At 38.6% G+C, this 22,519-nt stretch overlaps 2 protein-coding genes across 8 annotated transcripts in view; one reads left to right on the top strand and one right to left on the bottom strand.

Annotated features, from left to right (window-relative positions):
* The window catches only part of MAPK8 (mitogen-activated protein kinase 8), a 182,595-nt gene that overhangs the window by 82,259 nt on the left and 77,817 nt on the right, over window positions 1-22,519 (top strand). The window lies entirely within an intron of this gene.
* Window positions 1-22,519, bottom strand: part of FRMPD2 (FERM and PDZ domain containing 2) — a 71,393-nt gene that overhangs the window by 25,152 nt on the left and 23,722 nt on the right. For 6 of the 7 annotated variants that reach the window (XM_032116203.1, XM_032116198.1, XM_032116201.1 and 3 more), the window contains exons 9-29: window positions 21,412-21,562; window positions 19,718-19,789; window positions 18,875-19,049; window positions 17,960-18,110; window positions 17,725-17,863; window positions 16,679-16,831; window positions 15,162-15,347; window positions 14,191-14,347; window positions 11,498-11,708; window positions 10,514-10,617; window positions 9,415-9,513; window positions 8,215-8,322; window positions 7,978-8,094; window positions 7,280-7,515; window positions 6,624-6,728; window positions 5,597-5,690; window positions 5,044-5,129; window positions 4,705-4,852; window positions 3,423-3,637; window positions 2,467-2,565; window positions 881-1,245 (exon numbers count right to left, since the gene is read on the bottom strand). In XM_032116203.1, coding sequence (XP_031972094.1) covers window positions 881-1,245; window positions 2,467-2,565; window positions 3,423-3,637; window positions 4,705-4,852; window positions 5,044-5,129; window positions 5,597-5,690; window positions 6,624-6,728; window positions 7,280-7,515; window positions 7,978-8,094; window positions 8,215-8,322; window positions 9,415-9,513; window positions 10,514-10,617; window positions 11,498-11,708; window positions 14,191-14,347; window positions 15,162-15,347; window positions 16,679-16,831; window positions 17,725-17,863; window positions 17,960-18,110; window positions 18,875-19,049; window positions 19,718-19,789; window positions 21,412-21,562 — 3,171 coding nt within the window. Of the gene's footprint in view, window positions 1-880; window positions 1,246-2,466; window positions 2,566-3,422; window positions 3,638-4,704; window positions 4,853-5,043; window positions 5,130-5,596; window positions 5,691-6,623; window positions 6,729-7,279; window positions 7,516-7,977; window positions 8,095-8,214; window positions 8,323-9,414; window positions 9,514-10,513; window positions 10,618-11,497; window positions 11,709-14,190; window positions 14,348-15,161; window positions 15,348-16,678; window positions 16,832-17,724; window positions 17,864-17,959; window positions 18,111-18,874; window positions 19,050-19,717; window positions 19,790-21,411; window positions 21,563-22,519 lie in introns of those variants that run through there. The other variant, XM_032116204.1, reaches the window with a different exon arrangement.

Here is a 22,519-nt window from a genome sequence, read left to right as displayed (position 1 = left end):
ATGAATTGCCATTATGATCCCACTTGACTTGCAGTGTCAGGTAGTGCTGTCACTTCCCAAAGACTGGAATGTGTGTCTGGGGCTGTGCTTGATGAGTGTCAAAAGTAACAAAATTATTTCAAGTGACTGTGTGAAGAAATAGAAATTAGTTTCTCAGTAAAATTACTAAAGCTGCAAGTTAAAGGCCGCTAGGAGACTTTTAATTTGTCTTTGCATCAATTTTTTCTGTTCTGATAATTTATAATTTTTTTGCTCTGGGAAAGATGATGAAAATGGAATGGATTGTCTTCTGTGTGACAGTGCCTGATATATCCAAAAGAGTGTAAGAGGAGACTGAGTCCATTTGCATTATACTTTATTGTATAATTCCTCTGGCTCAGCGGTTCTCTTGGCTTCTAAAGACCAGAAAACAGAAAATAAGGGTTTTTTTCCTCCTTGATCACAGTTTGTCTTCTGAGGGTTTTTTTATTTCCTATGAAAACATTTGAAATTAAAAGATCACACAATAAGAAAAACTTATGGTGCCTATTTAAGTTAACTCTGAAACAAATTGGAAGTAAAAGATCATACAATCAAGAAAAAGTACTTGTTTCCTATTTAGTTGAACAAGACTCTTCCCACTGATTTCAAATGGCAACCAGCTTCAGCTGAACAGCATAAATTATTACAGCGGTGCAGAACTCTTACAAGTATCTTGCAATGCAGACATATGCAAAATTCTAATAAGATGAGAGTAAATAGGGAAGGCAGATTAGGTGAGTCAGAATAAGATGATAAAATAAAATCTTCACTAATTAGGCGTGATTAGAACCTAAGTGATTCATTTTCAAAATTCTACGAGTCAAAGGAAGGCTGCAGAACAGATTTCAGTATTCCCTACCTTTTGGCCTGTCCTAATTCACAAGGTGAGTAGCAGTTCTGCTTCACTTCTTCCTCTAGGGAGTGGAAGACTTCAGAAGTGGAAGCTTCTTGATGAATCTTCCAAAGATGCTTATAGAAACTCTCTCTGGAAGTTGGGAGTTTCTGTATGGGTTTCTCTTGAAACTCAGCTTCCTGCTCTTCATAAGCTGAGCTGTCATCCTCAGGAGGCTCACTGAAATCTTCTCCCAGTGGAGAATCGAGGCAGTCTTCGAGGTCTGGAGAGGTGCTACTTCCCTCACTGGTAGATTGATCCATACTGTTTCCTGCCTCTGTGCTGCCTGGCGTTTCTGCCACAAAGTCCTTAATTGGAGATGGTGCTGGAGTCTATGAAAATAACAGAAAGGTTAGTGGAACTCCTTTTTAATCTCCTATCTTTGCTCCTTCAAGAGAAAAATATTTTGAAAAATCAGTATTAATGAGCTTCTGAATGGGAAAATATCAAATGGTAGCTGGAAGAGAGGAGAAAAAATAGGAGGTACTCTCTCACCAAATAACTCTTTTTTCTTTATGCTTATTTTTCATGTTCTACAAGAGTGCCGGATCACTTTTCCCAATGAATTATTTCCTAGAGGTTCTTTTATATTATTTCTGTTCATATCATGCCTCGATTTTGTGTCTATATTCTCTTCATTCCATAGAAGTAATTTCCAGACTTGACTCCCATGCCACTGACCATAGAAATCAGCCAAGGGCCCACTGCAGCAGAGCAGCAGGAGTCAGTTTGTTATCTGGAGGTGGTTCTGACTGTCATTTCTGTCTGCCTGTGGGTGGTTATAAATCCTAGTGGGACAGGCACCATGAGTGGGCCATTCAGAATGGAACAAGAGTAGTACAAATGCATATTCATTGTAAGAGTACTTGTCATGTGTCCATGAGATGTGTTCAAGAAGCAGCAGTAATAATGCTAGCACATCTAATGTTTTAGTCTCTGCAGTGTCTACGGTTTGGTTGGGGTTTTTATTGTTTGTTTGGTTTTGGTGGGTTTTTTTGTTGTTGTTTGTTTTTTCATTTTGGTTTTTTTTGTTGGTTTTGTTTGGTTTTTTGTGTTTTGTTTTTCCCCCTGCAGATTCTGCTAACCATTAATAAGAACTTGAAAAAACAGTTGAAACCATTATTTCATTTTTTTAACTTCATTAAGAGATAGTCTGGATAGGAAAAGTTCTTTATTTTCTTCTCACTTTGGGGAGTTACAGTACCTGCATCTGAGAATATCTGCAGTTTCTGGCTGAGGATCTGGTAGAGCATTTTTAGAAGCACCGCTAGAAGAGGTGCTTGGGTATGTGCTGTTTCGCTCCAATGGCAGTACAGCGACTCAAAAGTTGTTGGACTGGGATAAGTGTTTCACATCTGCCAGATTTATATTATTTTGGTTGCTAAAGAAATATCAGTTGAACTCTACAGGTTGAATTGAAACCAGGAAGGGAAAGCAATGGAATAGAGGGCCTTGAAAACAGGGAAGGTTGCCTTGTTCAAGACTGGATAGAACACGTAGCAGGGTCTTTCCAGGTTTACAGAAGCGAGTTTCTATGAGAAGCTTTGCCTTACCAGAGCAATCTGCTCTATTTCTGGAAGAACACCTTTTGGTGGTCTGCAAAGTAGCAGTGTAACTTCTCGAGGAGCTCCTCTCAACAAATGCAGGACATCCTAAACAGAAAGGAGGAATATTTTATTTCTGATGGAACACAGTTTGTCATACATGTCATTTTACCAACTGAGATAGAGAAAATTTTTATTGTGAATGCTACATTTCTCATGTTTGGGCCTCTCAGCAGTGTCTGAGTAGTCACCACTGAAGTATTGTTATATAAGTGGACCATAGTTTATATGTGAACATGTATCTAAAGTAAACTCAGTTCTGTTTAGAAACTTCTGTTTCACCAACAGACACATAGGTTTAGGTTAATTAATTTTCTTTTCTTGAAGAAAACAGAATTTTCAGGCAAATTCATTCAAACCACATGTGGCAGTAACACATCCTTGGTCAATTATTTCAGCACAGCTCCCCAAACTGCCATATTCCAATGAAAAAAATAAATCCACATGTAGGCCATTACCATTTAATTTCTTCATTGAGTATAGAATTTCTCATTCCAGGTTAAAAACTTACACAGGACTTACTACTCTTGGTAGAAATTTGAATCTGGGGCATTATATTTAGCATGACATTACAAAGCACAAATGACCACAGGGGGAAAATTGTTCCAAAATTGTTCATGCATAACAGCAACAAAGATTCCAACTAATTAACAACTGGTGTGCATCTAACAATAGAACTCATACATTAGTGGTAGAAACTTATAAATTAAATAGCAGAAGAAATTCTCTGTCAGAATTAATTTAGAAAGGAAATTCTACATAGGATTTCTAGAGCAGAATCCTACATAGAAATCAGATTAATTATATGCAAGTTCTGCCTCCCTCTGGTGATAATTAAGTTTAAATGCATTGTCTTTATTAATCTGTTACCCATATGGAACCCCAGTAATAATACTTCCTGCTACCTGATACAGGAGCCCATGGAGAGGTTTCCCATTCACAGCTAAAATGACGTCTCCAACTTCAATTTCTCCATTCTCTTCAGCTGGCTGCCCTGGAAACAGTCTTTTGATCCTAACAATAGCTCCTCCAAGGTGTTCGCAAGCATCTCCTTCCATCTGCAGAACACTAAATCCAAGGCCTCCAGAATTCTTGGTTAATTTCACTTCAAATGTATTGTCTGCTCAAAGCAAAGATTGGAAAAAAAATGGGAACCATGACATATGTACCTCCTAAGGAGCTGATATAAACGATACTCTCAAAATACCTTTTCCCTGCATGCTGCAGAGGTAGATCTGCTGATAGTAATGTCAAAAGAAAGTTTAGGCGTTCCTTTATCTTACATAAGTCTTTGAAATCTCGCAAGCAGAATAGGGAAAACTGGAATCTATTTCACCATGTGTTCACAGTCTGGTACAAGCCCATAAAGGAAAAAGCTTTTGTACCAACATAAAGAGATTCACATGCTATCTTTTTCTGACATCCTTCTGTAAGTGTTGCAGAGATTTGACTATTCTGCATCTTCCTGTTGTTAGTTTAGGTCCTGCACTAACCGGCATAAGCTAGAATTGGAGCTCCTGCTCTCTCCAGTCAAGAATGAGAGATCAGGCCTCTCCCAAACACCATGCTTGTAGCTGAATTCCAGTGTAGAGGAGTAACTGCCCCGTGGAAAAGTATGGTTCAGACTCAGTGTTTATGAGGCAACCTTCAGTAAAAGATACAGCATTTATTTGTTGGCTAAATTCTGTGGAAGTGATCTCTAAATCTTCTGCTTTTAAGAAATTAAGTGATGGCAGTCTCCAGCTCACTCCAGCTTCATCACTGTCACAGCATCAGCAGTTGTGCTGGTGAGGCTCTCTCTGGGTAACAGCCTGGCCACATCCACAGAGCTGCTTCCTGCCCGAGAGTGCTGTGGAGTACAGACAGGAGTGTCCCCTTGCCAACCCAATCTCACAAAGGCTGAGAGATTATACTGCAGTATTTGTGATCATACTACATATTGAGATCATACTGCAGCATTTATGCCTAGGATAAACTCAGCTATACCTACCCACTATAACTCTATGTACATCAGAAATATTTTGTTCAGAATTGATTTTTGATAATGTCATTAATATTGAATATTATAATTTTATTCAGTATAGAGCTTTTTCCGTCCAACCCACAGAAATCTCATAGAATTATTTTCATGCATTCCTTTCCTGCACATTGTAGGAAGTCACCCTGAGTTCCTTCTTTATCACTTACCATCTGTCAAAAAGCAGCAGGCCTTGGTACCATCTGTGAGGGATGTTGCCACAGAAACAACAGCACACTGGTCCTCCTTTTTGTCATTAGCAGTCAGACATGGCTCTGCCAGTTGGTAGTTTCCCCTTTCTAAAACCAGGTTGGCAATCTAAAACCATGATGAACAGGTTCCAGTTACACAGTACACAGTGAGTCCTAAGTCTTTGTACTTTTCTGTTTAGAGGGAAGGGGTTGGAACAGAGCAGGGGCAGTTCTTTAGGCTAAGCTTGGCTACTGTGCTTCATACTAAGTCCAGTTTAGTCTACTGCGTATCCTATTGATCTCTGCTGTTGTACAAACCTGGCCAGATTTCTTAAGGTGTTCCACAGCCTGTTTGTGTGTGATGCCACAGAGGCTGATGCCATCTACTTCTAGAAGACGATCACCTGAGGTAAAAACAGCCAACAAACAAAGAACATCAAGTTGCTTTGATGGTTCAGAGGGTGTAAACCTTGAGGCTGCCCACATTACTATAGGTCTTCATGCTTATATGTGTCAAATTAATATTAATTCATAGGAAAGCAATACTGCTCGCTGTACAGCATTCTATAACTAGCAGCTAAAACATTCCAGGGTATTCTGAAAGTAAAAGCAGTGATAGCCTCTGGTTATCACAACAACAATAATGTCAGAGTCACTAGCCTGATGGCAGCTACAGAGAGTAACTCTACAATGTTGGTATGAGGCTTCTGGTTTCTCAGTGGAATCCCTACATGTAGTACAGGGACAGGCTGAACAATGATGGACCGTATATTACATTTCACAGTTGTAAGACCTCCAATCCCAAATGTGTTTCATTGTCCACACTAACACTGAGTTCTACAGCGCAGAGTTTTATTGCCAGACATGTTACCTATCTTTATTTGTCCGTCCTTATCTGCTGGCCCCCCGGGAATAATTGACTTCACATATATCCCACCATGACGCACACTGGTGTTAATTCCACCCTGCAAAATATGCCCACAGATTAGAGTCTTCATATATTCTTCCCGTGGTAAAAATCACAGCAACTTACACATGCATTACAAAGTAACTGCTCCAGAAATCACTTTTTTCTTTAAATGTTGGAAAAAATGGAAAGAGGATATTACTCACAAACCCCATCTAGTTAGAATATACCTCCATATGCAGTAATCTTCCTTTATTTTCTCAGGAAAATGCAATGTATTTCTGTGTGACTATATAAAATATTTACTAAACGTTCATAAATTTTTCCCTATGCTCACATAAGATGATCTTGCATCTTTCAATTATTCTCTAGCCCAGCTTCTAAGCTGTGCAATATCCATTCTGCAATTACTAATCTTTCAGACAATGTATAAAGCATGGACCTGAACTTGGGCACTCCAAGAAATTCCAGATTAAACTAAGAATCATGTTCTGTCCATCTACATCCCTGGCCAAATTTAGATGAAGAAAACATCCCTTAATTTCTTCAGCAGGCAATGAAATGGCTGTTGCTTCCCATTCCATTTCAGCAACAACCATAAAGACATCTCAGCCTGGAGGGGTAAATTCAACTTAAATAACTAGGAGAAGGAGTTATTACTCAAATGTGGCAGACAGTTTTCACTGCTGCCTTCTCTAGTCCTCCCTGACCAAACTCCGCTTTCTTGTAGATCTTGTTCTCAAACTGAGTAAGGACAAAAAGGGTTTGTACTGCCACATGCTTTGTGCCAGGACACCTCTTCCACAGATTGTGTGGGTAAGAACCAGGGAATGAGCAGAGGCAGTACTTCATGCATGCTAAGTCAATCAATTGAACACTTTGGTTTTAAGTGTGCCATGCTAACAGTTTCTGTTATCAGCCTATCTTCTGTCTTGTTCTCAGTCATGTAACAATTTGACAGACACAATGAAAGATTAAAAGTAACACTTGCAGTCACGCTGATTCCAAAAGTCCCATCTTCTTTAACAAGATCCACCGTGTAGATTTCCTTTGAGTTGATTTCTGATGGAGATGGTAAGTGGGAAGAATCAGGTGCCTGTCTCAAAAATAAAAACTTTAATGAGATTACAGCATCCCAGTTTAAAAAGAAAGGGGTGAAAAGGAAGTTAAAAATAAAAGAAGACAGAATTTCCAGAAGATGTAAAGGGTTTGATCCTGCTGTCACAGTAAACCTGGAGTGATACCATTTATATCCCTGATATTATTTGAAGCTTATGCTAATGCTACTCAAAATGCAATCTGTTTAATGCACATAACCTGAGTTTATATAGGGAGGATGTCTAAAAATAGGAAATCAGACACAAAATGTTCTGTGACTGGTTTGAAAACTTAAAAGATTGCAAGAAAATAATCAAAATTTTGTCCCTCCACTGGAAAAGGAAGGAGAATTTAAAAAACATTTTTTAGAACACTTCCCCCATTTATTCACATATTCCAGACATGTCTATCATTTTGACATTTCCAATGTAATTTATTCCAAGGTTTCCTTTCCTTCACAGTTACTTTCCCTTCTACATGTAGCTGGTATGTTGTTATATGCTGTGTGCTGGGTGTAACATTACTGAGCAACATCAAAATCTCAGTTACCTCTACATCCAGGCTCTCAGCTGAAGGAACTGGAATTCTAGGGCCCAATTTCGGTGCTAAATTCCAGGAAAGAGTTTTCTCAAGTTCATCTATATTTGTGTCCTGTTCTTTGGGGAGAGCTGTATGACAATCCTGAATCTTTTTTCTCCCACTGCCTACACAAGAGATCTCAGATCCACTAGTGCTGTTTCCTCTTGATAGATTCTTTTCTTCATTTAATCCTTCTTCATACATGTCTGTAAAGCCATATCAAAATGAGGCACTGTTGAATGCAAATAGCAAATAAACTTAAAGAAAAATGTTGTTATAACCCAGCACAAGAGGACAAAGTAACTTCCTATTTCAACTGATTGTGACTTCAGATCTATAAAATGAGTCAGTCACTGTGAAATGGAGCACTGCTGTTATAAGCGTTCAGAAATGTGTTTGCTTCATTACTGCAGAGGACTATGACTCTGTCAAAGCAAGAAATGCCAAAATTCCTTTAATGTTCAGCAATGCAGCCATAATAGATTTTTTCACACTGATGTAGCAGAGACATCACATGATACCTACTAGAAGTTGACTATTTTAGCATATAGTTGTTCTAACTGGCAGTCAGTAGCAGGAATGTAGTACTACATCCCAGTGCCTAATAAATATGTGTCCTGAGTTAACTATTAGCATCCCATAGCCAGCAGAGACATTTGCCTTTATACCTTTGGGTTGTGAGATGATGAGCTCTACTTCATCAGGAGAGTTCTGTATGATTTTAACTGCAGTATTAAATGAAACACCCTCAAGGCTAATATTATTCACAGAGATGAGTCGTCCTCCTTAAAAAAAAAAAAGATAAAAATAAGACAAAGCACATATAAATAAGGAAATAAATCCAGAGCAGCTAACTTTAAACTATGCAAGTATTTTAATTCTAATTAAAAACTAAGGAAAATGACCTGGTTTGATATTTCCAGCTCTGTCTGCAGGTCCCCCAGGGATAACTGAAGCAATAAAGATACCAAGGTCTAATTTTCCTATGTTTTCTCCTCCAATAATTACAAAACCTGCAAAAATGAGATAGCATGAGAATGCAAACACTGGCAGTATAAGAAAAGTTGAACCTTAGGAGCACAAAAGGCTCTTACTTCAATGGCATAAGTTTTATACATGATCTGAAGTATGGGGAGCTTTGATTTACATGGCATCAAGATCTTGAGTTTGGAGAGCTTTAAACTTAAATTATAATTAAAGTGTGCTGGTGACTTTTGTCACTATTTAGATATAATTTCCCAAAAGCAATGCTTTCCTGGCTTGCTACTTTTAAAGACCCTGACTATGTTCTTGAAAGAGTCATGAACTAGGTGGACCTGCAGCATTTAACACCTGCAGGAGGGAAATGGTGTAAAAGCTCATTAGATAGATTTGAACATCATTCTACATCATGCAACCAGGAAACCTGAGGTGGGCCATGTAAACTTCTAATGTAAGAGATCTAAGAAGATTAAATCTCTTGTTAAGTAGTTCAGTTTTACTATCCTAACTCTGACTATTGCAGAATATATCCTTCTCACTGGTATAATAGTTGGGTTTGGGATTAGGATATTACACACAGACCTGCACCATTTATAAATTTGATTTTTAATTGTATTAATGGTCATCTGTGAAACCTGATGGTTCTCTTAACTCATCTGCAAGAACCGGATACAGTGTGGTTAAGGTATTAGATAACAAAAATATCCAAATAACAATCCAAGAGTTAAGAAACATTCATGTTAAGTTTGTGTAAACATTTTTCACCCCCACAGACACTACCTGTAAGGTCTAAGATAAATAAAATCAGTACACATGTATTTCAGATGCAAAACTAAAACCATGTTCATTTCATTCTACTCTTAGCATTTGATTCCCTTGGTCTCTGTGGCCTTAGTTAATCCTCTGAAAATAAAATGGTCTTGATTTATTAGATTTATTTATTAGTCCTTTTCAGTCCTGGAAATTCTGAGTCCTTCATAAAAATTGGTACTCTTACACTGTAAGAAGAATAAATGGAGTGAAAGAGTTTACAGTCTTGCCCAGCCTGAGTCAGCAAGTATCACTCTTAGCACCGGGATCTGATAGTCCCAGTAACAAACATAACATTTATATTCCTTACTTACCAAATCCATTCTTAGGGTCACGTTTTAGGCTGACACATATGATTTCTCTTTCTAGACCACTTAGTAAAACTTCCTTTTGGGTGGCTGGTGATCCAGGTGCTGCAGAAATAAAACAGCTAGAATAGATGTAGATTAATGCAGGGACACAGTAGATTCATGTATTATGCAAAACTGGAGCTTCAAAGATATATTTTTTCCTTGATTTCAACATTACTGTTACAGTTGAATCAATATAATTCTGGATGGAAGCTCAAACAAGTGTTCAGAAGTTTTCATTCTTTAGAAAAACTTATGTGCAGAGCTATGCAAGCTCTCCTACAATGTTCCTTTCTGGAAGACTATATGTATTTTTTGCAATGTTTTTGTTAAGATTAGAATATTTAAAGAGTCAGGCCTGTAGTGCCCATTGAACCTGAGGATGATTTGAACACAAAATCTCCTATGGGCTCTAGCCTTGGTCCCTGTGGGCCCTTTTGGCTCCGAAGGTGCAATCCAACCAACACTGATTGCAATGGTGACCTCTGCAGTGTTAACAGTACTTAACATTGTGCAACTGCCACAGTGTGCTTAAAGTACTGTTCTAATTTTAAAATGGCCTAACCAAATAAGCATAGCTTCATATTCCGTAGATTGGCTCCCCATGTGCATGCAGTCTGGCTTCTGATAGAAAATTAGATATCCAGTCCTTATTCCAGGAAGTGTCATGCAAGTGCAAGAACAGAGGAAAGACCTGGAACCTGTGCTGACTCATGCATTACTTACTGAGTTGTAGATCTCAGTTGCAAACCAAACAATGACCTCTGAGCACAGGGATATTGTCCTGTGCAAGAGTCTCTGGGTGTACTGAACTACATCTCTGTAGAGCATTAGGCACCATTATAGAATCATTTTATTACAAAGTCCCTTACCATTGAACCTGATGGAAAGTGGGAGTTAAGGGGAAGAAAACAGCTTGTCTTGCTAAACTCTGGATTAATTTCCAGGACTAGAAGTAGAAAAGGATAGTCTTTAATCTGTAAGTTGAATATATGGTGGTCTCCTTCAATTGAAACTATAAATATGGAAGGGTACTGTCTCTCTTTATTATTATTATACTCACCACTGATTGTGTTCTGAGTTGAATGGATAGAGAGGAAGTCGTAACTCCTTTGATTTCCGTTCAAATTGATGTGCATTTCTGACTGGGATAGCCCTGATACAGATCTGCACGGCAGGAAAGGCAGACTGTGTTATAATAAAAAAAAATCAGCAATGGTATTTAGCACTCTTCATTGTCATTAGTCTGTCAGAGCCAAGCTGGGAATGCACAGGTTTATAGCCTTTCAATGAGTAGTCCAGTTTCTGGGACATGTTTCATTTTAGGGGAGTAGTTTATCCTTGCCAGCATTTGCTTCCGAATAACAGCTGCTATTAGACCACTTGTATCATGACTGATTTCCCCCTGTGTTTTGCTCTGAGCTGACTGCAAGCATCAGGAAAACTCAGCATAGCTTCACCATGATTCATTTAGCCCTGCTGTCCATTTAGACAAAACCATGTCTGAAAGTTTTCCTGGTAGTTCATGATCTCTTTGGCTCTATTCTAACTCTTAGTATTCTAAAAGGCACTAGAATTCGTCAAAGGCCTTGAGACTGTGCAGTTATAGCAACCACCTACACAGGTGAATGTACCAAAACAAAGAGGGAGAAAGAAGTTCTTGCACTGTTCCCCAAGATTTGCACATTTGGACATGGAGGAATCAGCTAGGTATTGATCCCTCCATTCCAGCTTCTGCTGGTTTTTTAGTTCACATACTGTAATTTCCATAGAAGATACACAGACATTAAAGATTTTACATTTATTCTCCCTCATTTTTATACCTCCCCATAACCCAATTAGTGGTTTCTTCCTGAGTCTGGTACAAATTTAAATGTCACTCTTTTTCAAGTTCTTCTGTTAGTCTATTAACTTCCTGCCTGCATTTGCACTACTGCTGGCACCATGGAGCCCTAGGCCTCTTGGTGTGACCACAATAAGAACTTAAAAAAAAAATAGTTTATGTCTAAGTCTTCTTACACATGTTCAGAGAAAAAAGCAAACCTACCTGCCAAGATTGCTTTTGTCTCTAGTCCTGTTGTTGGTTTCCACACTGAGGTTATCACAAGATTTGCTCATCATCCCAGCAGAAAGGTTTTCCAGGTTTGCTCCATAGAGCACATTCTCTGAGCGAGACAGTCTCTGAATAAGGGCAAGGTGCTCATGCTGAGCTGCATATGCAGAATTTGATTTGTCTATTTCCACAAATTTACTGTCCTCTGAATAAGAAGCGAGAGAGGGGAAGAAGCAAAGACAAATACACTGGTATTATCACATCTTTTTTAGCTCAAAGGAACTTTAAATAAAATCTTTTGAATATGTCAGAAAAAAAGATTGACATTACAGATACATTTGTTCCTGTATCCTTGAGGACACCTAGGCCTTGGGGTGAGTAGGAGTTTTCTTTCATAAAAAGTATATGCTGCATTTAGGTTTAATTTCTATGAATTATACTACAAAGCCACTTTCCACAAAGGCAGATGAAATGTACAACCCTACATAATTTAAACCTGAATATTTCTGTAAAGTGTATTTTGTAAATGATTGGTGTATGAGAAACACCTGTCTTTCAGAGTCTGAATTATCCAGGCTGGTAGTTTCTTGTCCTTCACAGGCCTTCCACTCCAGTGTGTGTATATCTGAGAAGACAGGAGCTCCAGTAACACATGCTCTCCAAAGTTCAGAAGGATGCCAAGGAACAGAGTGATTTGCACAAGTGAAGTCGAGTGGGGACCGTCTTGGTGGCAACACTTGCTATCCAGTTTTGTACCTTTCTGTGAAATCTACTACTTGCTTAATGAGGCCTGAGCTCTGCTGTATACCAATGTGTCCTCTCAAAAGATTTCATGTTTCTGAAACAAGATGGTGTTGAAGGTGACATTAATTTACTTAGGTTCTCAACGGGTGGGCTGATGAGGGAACTTGGAGGATGGAAAGACAGCAGGCAGTTGGAGACACATTGGAAAGTAAAACAAAAACTTGGCTTCATACAGGCTAGCATAAACATGAGCTTAAATTCTGCTTGTACCTAACAGCTAAACTCCCATGTGTTTTCCTAACAAATGGTAGCCTGAATACAACTTTCTAGAACGCTACTCTGCAGCATTAAATCCGGGTTCCCTCTTTCCTCAGTGACTTTGATCAGAGGCATTTCTTAAGGCATCAGAAGGCTTAACTGTCCAGAGTATTAGTGCAGCCTGGGAGTTGCCATGGTGATTCCAAAGTAGAGGGTTGCTATCAAGTTTTGAAGTGATGGTGACTTACACATCTGAATAGTGCAGCAGAAGCAAAAGCATGGAGAAAGAGCCTCATAATCTCTTACAGCCTCACTGTGGTGGCAAAGGCAGTATGTTGAACTACTGTCTGTCATTGCCTTACTAAGCTTTTTTTTCTGGGACAGCAAACACACACTGAACCCCAGAACCTGTGGTCACATGGCTCGTGTAAGTCTGGCTTGTTTCAGTGATTTGGTGTACTCGGGTTATAATTTTCATAGTTCTCAATAATTTAATTCTGTTATATATGGAATGTAATAATTTTTTTAAGGTAAATTAGCACAAGCAAATGTGACATAGGAAACTTTAAGATGCACTATTAGCACTCATTTGAAAGCAATAAAGCACAGTCCCACTAAATTATGTTAGAAGCTAGACATGTCAAGTGACAAACAGTGCCTTGAACTGAAATGCCGTCCTAGGGCCTTTTTCCATGGTAACAAATTTGTGCAAGAATTTCAGCTTTCATGAAATAATTTTAGTGGTAAGGAGGCAATATATCAATTATCCTGTTACATGCCATGGTAGTATTTGTTGCCAATACTTTTACAGTTTTACTACAGAAAGGAGTGTCCCAGTGGGTAAGGAATGACAATTGATTCTCCTGCAATGACTCACCAGGTCAAACACTCAGGGGTTGTAAATGATCATGGTTCTGTTCAAGGCAGTGGATGAGCTAGTGAAAACTCATGTTGCTCCACTGAAGTCAAGAGTGATGACTTTTGTCAGCTTATTTCTTATGTGCTTCAGTTTTCCAATAATAATCCCCACCCATCTTTACAAAACATGCTGAGAGCTGTGGGTGAGATGTGCTATGTACCTGACCTGGGTTGAGCAGAATCTTGTCTTAGAAACTATGGAAAATCTGAAGCCTGAGGAGGTACTAGTCATATCTTCCACAGACATGGCAAAATCTAAGATAAGAGCTGCTAGCAGCTGTGTAGTCAAGTGGGTATGACTCATGTGCCTCTGGTTTAGTGGTTTTATCCTGGGACTGAACCACTGGGTTGCATCTCTGTCTTATACAAAATGACTAAGTTCATCTCCAGCATATCTGAGCACTATTATAATTTTGTGTGGAACATTTTTCAGGTTACATTTTGGGTAAGTCTGATCTATTTCTTCACAATTCTCAGCAGAAGAATTCTCCTGAAGGGAAGTGAAATCCTGCTTATTTCTTTTTTAAATCTGAGTATAGCTGCATAGTTGTTATCATCAGAGAACCTCTCTTCACCCCCTGCACAAGCCTACTCACATGCCAAATTAGACTCCTCTAACTTTCAGCGTAGCAGATGACATTATTTTCTAACTGAAGCAGAGTGAAACTGAGGTAGCAGGTTCTAATTCTCAGATTTGCTGAATGTACCTTACCTAAAACACAGTCTTGTCCTATGGCCCCAGTAACAAAAGTGCATTTATACCCCACCTGATGAAGTTTGCCGAAGTTGCCTAGAATTCATCTGTGCATTGAATTTGTGCTGGGCAGAGCAGAGGTCCAGTAGGTATTTACATGTCTTCGCTGTATCAGTAATGAAGGTGTGTTTCTTGCCACTGAAGCTGCTTTCAATCATGAATTTTTTCCTCTGAGGGGGAAAAAAGCATCAGAGCTTGCTTCATAGATCAGTCATTACACTGAAGCACTGACAGTTCATTTATATAATCTTGTTGATTTGTTCAGTTGTATTTATGCCTGACTGCATCCCTTTTAGGTTCAGTAAATGCCTGTTGTAAATTCAGCACTCGTAAGCAAGGTGTCTGTTATTGGGATCATAACTCTTCTATGTCAAAAGTCAAGAACCTTAAGACATTGAATGCATTGATAGCAGGTTGCTAAAACTGAAAAATTTGGCCCTTCAGGTGTTAAAATTATTAAACACATTTAATGTGAAAAGGAACATATCTTCAAGGGGAAGAAGGACCATTTTTGGAGAGCAAACAAGCAGGGTAATGTGTGATGCAGTTTGACACCTGGACTGTACAACAGTACACTGATATACCTCTAATGTCAAAATCCCATTTAGAAAGGGGTCACAATCTTGTCACCAATACTAGTTTGTTAGCAGACATTAATATACTAAGAGAAGAGGATGGGAATAATGAGATCTGAAAAGTGGAAGACATGATCCCATGACCTGATATACGCAGAAAAACAGAAGAAAAGAGCAGTAAAGACAAAAGAGGAATGAATATAGAATATACCATAGAGAGGTTTGGCATTCAGTATCTTCGTATCCACATCCAGATCCAGCTTTGATTTAAAACTGTTTTCAAAAAGGACTTGCCCATATAGAGTGACTCTCATTCTAGCTCTGAATGCAACAAATCTATCAAAGTGACAGAGGAAGAGGGGCAGTAAAATACCAGAGTAGAGAAGAGATTCAGTTAGTTCCAACTCACATGAGCTGAAATTCTCTCTGTTTCACGCCACTGGAATCTTAAACTGGCAATTCTTGTGTGATTTTTGTTCTCATAGACGATGATGCCTTTGGCACAGATTCCCAGGATGATGTCCCCTTCTGTCCCTTTCTTCTCTTGGGACACACGGTAGAATAACACTCCATATTCAGGAAGTTGCTGAGTCACCTTGTAGAGAAAAGGTTCTTTTACCACGCATTACTCAAAAAATTCATGGGAAGAAAAGTTAGGTAGATGGAGGAGAAAATGCTTTTGAGTGTCTGAGGAGCCAGTGTCTGTCCCTGCCATCTAAACATGCAGGGAATATTCTGAGGAACTCACCCAGAGGTTCTGAGTGTTCATGCTTGTCTTTCTACCTCCTGTACTTGGCCACAAAAGTGTTAAAATGTGACTCAGACATTTTACAGAACTATAGAATACGAGTAGGATTTACTGTCTGATCTGCAGACCAATATGAGTTTATCCTAAAACTTTATATTTTCTTTCTGGGAAGCTACTATAGAATCCCCAAACGACTTTTCTGTTGTGAATAGAGATTTTCAGTGACCAGAGTAAAACACTTTAAGAAGATCTGTTTTTCAGAAAGTAACCATAGTACAAATGTTCAGGTCCTGAAAACTGGGGCATCTATAATCACTAGCTGAATCTGGGTTTTAATTTTTAATCCCTTTCATATTTGGAATTTACATGTTCTTGCCATGGGGTGTATCTTTCTCACTTTGTATGATGTGTTGGCTCCTTCTACAGACTTATTAATTGAAACAGATACTAAAAAGCTGCTTTTCTTCATTGGATTTGCCACACATGATGGGACTGTCATTAAGGCTAAGCTTCAATCTATTTCTTCAATTGCATTGACAGTGTTAGATGAGGAACTAATATAATTAAATAGCAACTGAACTAAAATGATGCTATAAATAAAAGCATGTGACAGTGCAGCAAAATGACTACTGATATTTATCCATTATCTAATCCCTGTTATAGTTCATTTGATGGAAAGAAGAGAGGTTTGGGGAGAAAGAGAGATTAGCAGGAAAAAAGTTAAACACATCATGGTGACACTTTAGCGCCTAAAGAAATTGTCATGTGAGAAAATACTTCAGATAATTCCTTCTTCACTTCTAGGGTTCACAGATACTTTTAAACAATCACTACATGTTTAGAAAGTGGCTGAACTGCTGCTGTAATTTCAGAAGTTAAAAAAGTGCTTATTCTCATGTTTTATAATCTTCTGTAGTCCAGACATGTTGGTAACATGCCAAAAATTTGCATTAAGCCTTAGAATGCTGCAAATACACCAAAACGTGTTATAAAAACTCTCAGTGATGCGTGACAGTATCTACAGCAGAATGAAATTCTGAGGTTTTTGTTGACTATTCAAATGTTTTCACCATATCTAAAATCCACTGTATCAGGCAAGAAGAAAATAGGCAAAGGTAAACAGAGAGGGGCTTGGTACCTCAAAATTAATAAATAATGTTTGGGATATGGCAAGTTACCTTTAAAAATTCTAGTTCAGCTTCATCCTCAAATAGGGAGCGATTCATACGATGTAATTTAGCAAGCTCTCGCTGTACATATGCCAGGGTCATTTTCTCTATTCTACTTGCTGGAACATAGTCTTCAACACGAAAATAGCTCTTTCCATGCATCTGTGGGGAAAAAAAAAGAAAAAACAGAGACAGGAGCCTTTTGTTCTTTCTTGACTTTTCTTATTCATTGCATTTCATTTTCAGGGTGATCCATATGCAGGAGTCACCCTGTAGCCATTTCCCAAAGGAAGGTGGGAACAGCATGCAGAGTCCTGACAGCCAAATTGCTTCTTTCCCCTGTGCTCAGGCAGCTGCTCAATGCACACACCACTTCTTTGGGCAGAGGGGAGAAAGGAGCTGGGCCTACAGGTGTGTCCTGCACTTAGAGCTGACAGCTACAGCTGCATCAGTACAACCTACAGTGGGGGACCCATTGCCATGATGGATCTGACCACATGGATCAGACCACTCAGAGTTCAATTAATAGAGCTACACTGATTTACATAAATAAAGATATGGAAGAGAACAAAAATGGGTGTTTTCTATACACTGAAAACTAGGACAGCTAGTTCAGATATACAATCAGTGACCTTCCTGTCTTTGCAGCTTGTGGATCTGAGCCTACACATAAAACAGCTGTGAATTCTGAAGTGTTCATTTGCTTTTCTCTTCCCTTTTTACTAACTTCTCTAAGCCCCTCTGCACATCCAAGCTGGGCCTATGTTGGAAGCTTTCCACAGATTTTCTGGAGTTTCTAGGATATATTATCAATTCTGAAGGACCTAGACTCTCTCATCATTCTGTCATATTTCCTGTCAATTTCACCTGGCTCATTACTACTCCATAATTAGGAATATTTTGTAATTTTTTAAATTAAATCCGAAGGACTTAACTGGAGGACTAACTGAAATTCTGTGCTATTCACATTTCTTCTTTAAACGCTATGTGACAAACAAAAGGTGCAAAAGTTGTAGAGAGAGACCTCTGAGAAATACTGTATTATTTCTCCACACCTCAGGAGCATAATTGCCAAGCTCTGCCTGTAAAGCCAAAGCGCCGAGTTTCAGGGCAGTCTCATCACTGCAATATAATCGTTCCTCCAAAATATCTTTACGAAGCTGCAGGTAAAACTGATGCCTTGTCAAGCCGTGCCTGGAATAGAAAAGGGTTTAGGAACTCAGGAGGAGCTTTGAATGGTATCCCTATATGCTACTGGTTTTCCTTCAGTCAGCAGAATTATCCACTTACTGAATAACATTAAAGTGATTGACAAAGAATTTTATCCTTAGAAAGAGTGTGAAATTAATGATGGACATTTTCTTCTTGGGTTGGTCATTCCAGCCATCTGGGGCCACTTTGTAGAGTTTGGTCTCCTCATCCAAAAAGAAGAATTCTTTACCTGAAATGAGAATTTTGGGTTCTGTGATAAACCTGGATGTACTTCAGCAGCTCAAAGTTCTGTGGTTCTCATAGAGTGCATCACTAGCAATAAAAAATAAAATGGATTGGGGATGTCAGCTGAGATTTACTCCTCTGTGTCATGATTTAACTTATTGCTCCTTTGATGAAGAACTTAGGACAGTATGTAATTTTGGATTACAAATGTTAGATGCTGGATTAGTATGGTATCTGTGAAATCACTCAAGGATTCATGGGGCTTGCATTCTGCTCACCATTCAGGTTCTGCACCCCATTGTAATCCTCATGCCCTACACACAAGGTGTGCTTTTTCCCAGTGCCTCAGCTGTGCCTGTCATCAGAAGTGGACTAGAGAGATGTGGGTCTGGTACATGACATAGCTGAACCTGTACTCCCACTTATGTCTAGGAATAAATACAGGCAGCCTTTCTCAGTGCAGTACTTCCTGGAATTTCTGCCAGAACTGCATGGTTCAGTATTATTTGAGTACAACTCTGGGACACAGCCTTTTCTTCCTGGGAATATCAGCCAGTACATGTTGTATGGCTGTGCTGATGCACAGTCCTAGGGTAGACATGCTTTACATCAGTGCAGTACAGTTCAAACCAACATACCTTACTTTTGCACAAGCTTTGTATTTGCTTCCACCTGAGGATCTTAAAGGATCTCACTGGAATTCATTGATAAAGTGACCACAGAGACACTGAGGGACAGAGCTGTCACTGTACTTAACTGTCTCATTACCTTTCAGGTAAGCCAAGCCAAAGTAGAAATGTTCCACCAAGTTTGCATATGCCACCACGGTGTTGAAAACATCTCTTGCCTTGGTCTTGATGTCACATTGCACCTCAAGGCACTGCCCATTGAGTAGAATCACATTGAGATCTCTTTGGGACAAATAGGATTTCCCTTTTTTAGTCTAAGAACACACAAGAAACAATGAAGAATGAGTGCCAGGTACAAGCAATGCAAGTTCCACAGCATTTTATTACTGAGGCTCACTAGTTGCCTGTCTCTATACAACCTGATGGAATTGGTCACAACACCATGCTATTTTCTGCCTCCCTTCTCATAAATTAATACCACAAACATTTCTAATTTTTTTAAAACCCAGAGAATCACAACAAAACAGCTGATCATATTTGAACCCTCCAGTCACCAGGGTTATTCTAGATTGGGGGCTAATTCCAAATTCCCTTTACCCTCATTTTTACTGCTGTCTGCTGTCAACTTTCTACCTTATCTTAATGAAAGGTAAAGTATGCAAGCTGGAGAAGTCCCATACCTTGGCACTAGATTTCATATTGTATATTTGCTGTATAGTCTTTGTCTCAAAAGCCTTGGGCTAAAGTGAGCATTTTTAGCTGAGAAGGATAAATTAAGCTTTTTTTGCATGCACAGAAATAACTAAATAGCACTGAGAATTAAATCACCTCCTTTCAAGTCTCAATACCTCTGCAGGAACCCTAACTTGTTTTGAGAGGAGGGCATGGAAAGAATACTGGGTTGAGACTCAGATGCTACTTACAAAGAGCCCTAATTAAAATGTCACTAGATTAGTTCTAAATTCTTAATGTTAATACTTACCACGATTGATCCAGGCAGCTGTAAGGTCACTGGTGGTTCACTAGACAAAATAATAAATTCTGGACCTGAAAACTGCAAGGACACAATTTAGAGTTTTAGTAAATATCTCCTTAATGGAATGAAGATCCTAAACACAAGTATCAATGAAACCCATTGCTGTTGATCTGTGTGCTAGACCTAATTGACTTCAGTGTCTAACAAGGTGCAAATGCTGATTGAACACTTCTCTTTGTTTATGGTATCTCCTGTGTGGACTCTCCAGGGTCCAAGTAGGGGTAAGCTCATGCTGAAGACTTTTCTTTGGTAAAGGCACTTAATCAAGATCCATTTCCTTTGCAAGGCACCTATTTTCATGACACTTACAGAAACTTGATTTATTCTGAGACCTTTTCTTATTTGATTCCCAAATTACTCTGGGGACAGTCACAGACATGTAAGCACATACATACACATCACTGTGATTGCATTACCCCAGCTTCCCTAGGAACCAGACTGAAATGCAGAGCTGCTTTCTTCCCCATAATAAAGGCTGACTGATGGTTCTTCTTAGTAGACATCATATTCTTTTGTTTTAACTTAAAAAAAGTCAACATGTTTTTTTTAAGATCTTTTTTTTCTTGCTGAGCATCCACCTCAACTAATTTTATATATTGGACTTTCAACAGTTACATCTATGCTTTTAGATCCCTTAAGCAGACAGAAATAATTAAACATCTTCAAGTGATAAGATGTGAATCCTTACAGTCATTCACCATGCCTTAGTAACTTGAACCATTTTGATTTTTAAAAAAATTTAGGATTTATTTAATTATACCAGTACTGTCCTACCAATAGACAATACAGTTTTGTATCACATTAGAGGGACTAGCACTGTGTTGTAAAAGTTGCTGAACTCCTTCTGAGAAATGCCATTATTATCCCCACAAAAATCATAATAATAAAATTTTAAACCAAATGTATATGAGAAAAGATAATTTTCCAAAGTATCTAACTGAAGCTCTTGACCAAATATCTGTCACCGGTCAGTGTTGAGCTTCTGAACTGGGAAGAGGTGAAAGGGCTCATCAACCTGAAACCTGTCCCTTCTTCTTCCACAACAGAAAGCTCCATAGGAAGGATCATGGTGGTGTTTTCTGTGATTCAGTTATTTCTGAATTTTTGCAATTCAACTTTTAAGGAAACATTATCCTTTCCATGTAACGGAGTCCTACCACAGCCTAGCAACTAGAAATAGTCAATTAGGTGAACTTTTGGTTGAGCACATTCACTGCCAGCCTATGCTTTCTGTCCAGACATACTATAAAAAAAATTTAAGTCCTTTGAACACCATTGGCTGTCAAATGTTTGGGTTAAGTGTCTCTGTAAATTTTTTTGCTGTTCTGAAGCTGATGTCAAAGTGGTTGGTGAAAACAGTCCATATGGTGTTTGATGCTTGCAGAAATCACATATGTAGGTCAGAGAGGGTTCAGTTTCCAGCTTTTGCATAGTCTTTATTGACAATAGCTTTCACTGCCTTCAGTTCTGATATCACAACTGATCATGCCTAATTTGGAGTCTGTCAATTTAGAATACTCATCTAATAAGATGACTTAGTAGGTAATATGTACATCACTGTCAAACAAAAATTAGATGACAGGCTTCTCTTTAGTGATATTTACATTTTGAAATCAGCTTATATGTTTTTCATTATTCACCTTTTCCTTCCTGTGGAACAAACATTTCTGTGATGCAGCAGCTGCTGAGTAGTCCTTTGCAGACACAGAGAAGGTGGAGCCCAAGCTTAGCAGGTTCTGTTGGCTGCTCTTCTGCGTTCCACCAGGGATTTCTTCTACAGCACTCACTGACCTTCAAAGGAAGTGTCACCATGAGCAAAATATGTAACATGCAATCAACACAACACTGACTTGAGGACAGAGAGCTTAAGGTACAGTAACTGGAATACTATGAAGTCCAGGGCAATGTCTGTTATAAACTCCTAAATGTTTCTTTGCAGAAAAAGAGAACGAATTTAACAGGAATAATATTAATGATGCCCTTTATAAATAAATGTAAACTCTGTTTCTTTTTTTCATTTGGTGAGCCAGATCTTGCTGGTTTAAGTTTGGTGAAGCAAACAGGCAAAGAATTTCAGAAAACCTTAACATTTGTTGTTACATAATTCAGAGTTTTCCAGGAATGGAAATTTGAATTATTTGAATACTAATTCATTAGAATAAATTAATGTCCTAGGGAACTGAGGGAATTTTCAATTTAATTAAGAAAGAGGTGTGTGAAATCTCAGATCAGAAAGCTGTCTTTGTTTTAAAACTATTAAAACTATAGTTTTAATGCAGAAAGTAATGGTGTTTTCCATGTGAGCAGATGTGTGTCCTTAGAACAAACTTCACATATACTATGTACTTAGTAAAGAAAGAATGATTATATGGTTCAGAAGGAGAGGTTTTGTTGAGGAGGATTTTTATTAATAACATTTTTTAACAAATGCTAAAGACACATGGAAGCTTTTTCATTATCCCAAAGTTTCATCCTTTTCTTTTGCATGTTGCAGATTTGCTTCAGGAGACTATTCAAGGAATTTCTAAAAAATTTTAACAAATTAACGGGAGTAGTTTCTCATCTCTTCTGTCTGGTGTCCAATGACAGGGAACATGGGAATGGTTCAAAGATGGGGTTCAGAGATGATGTTAGGAACCATTTCTTCACTTAAAGGGGGCCAAACACTGGAACAATCTTCCTAGAGAGATGGTCACTGGTCCAAGCCTGTCAGTTTTTAAGAGGCATTTGGACTTGCCCTTAATAACA

Source organism: Corvus moneduloides, chromosome 8 (assembly GCF_009650955.1).
Source record: "Corvus moneduloides isolate bCorMon1 chromosome 8, bCorMon1.pri, whole genome shotgun sequence".
In the NCBI taxonomy this organism is placed as follows: domain Eukaryota; kingdom Metazoa; phylum Chordata; class Aves; order Passeriformes; family Corvidae; genus Corvus; species Corvus moneduloides.
This window is presented reverse-complemented; position numbering and strand designations above follow the sequence as displayed.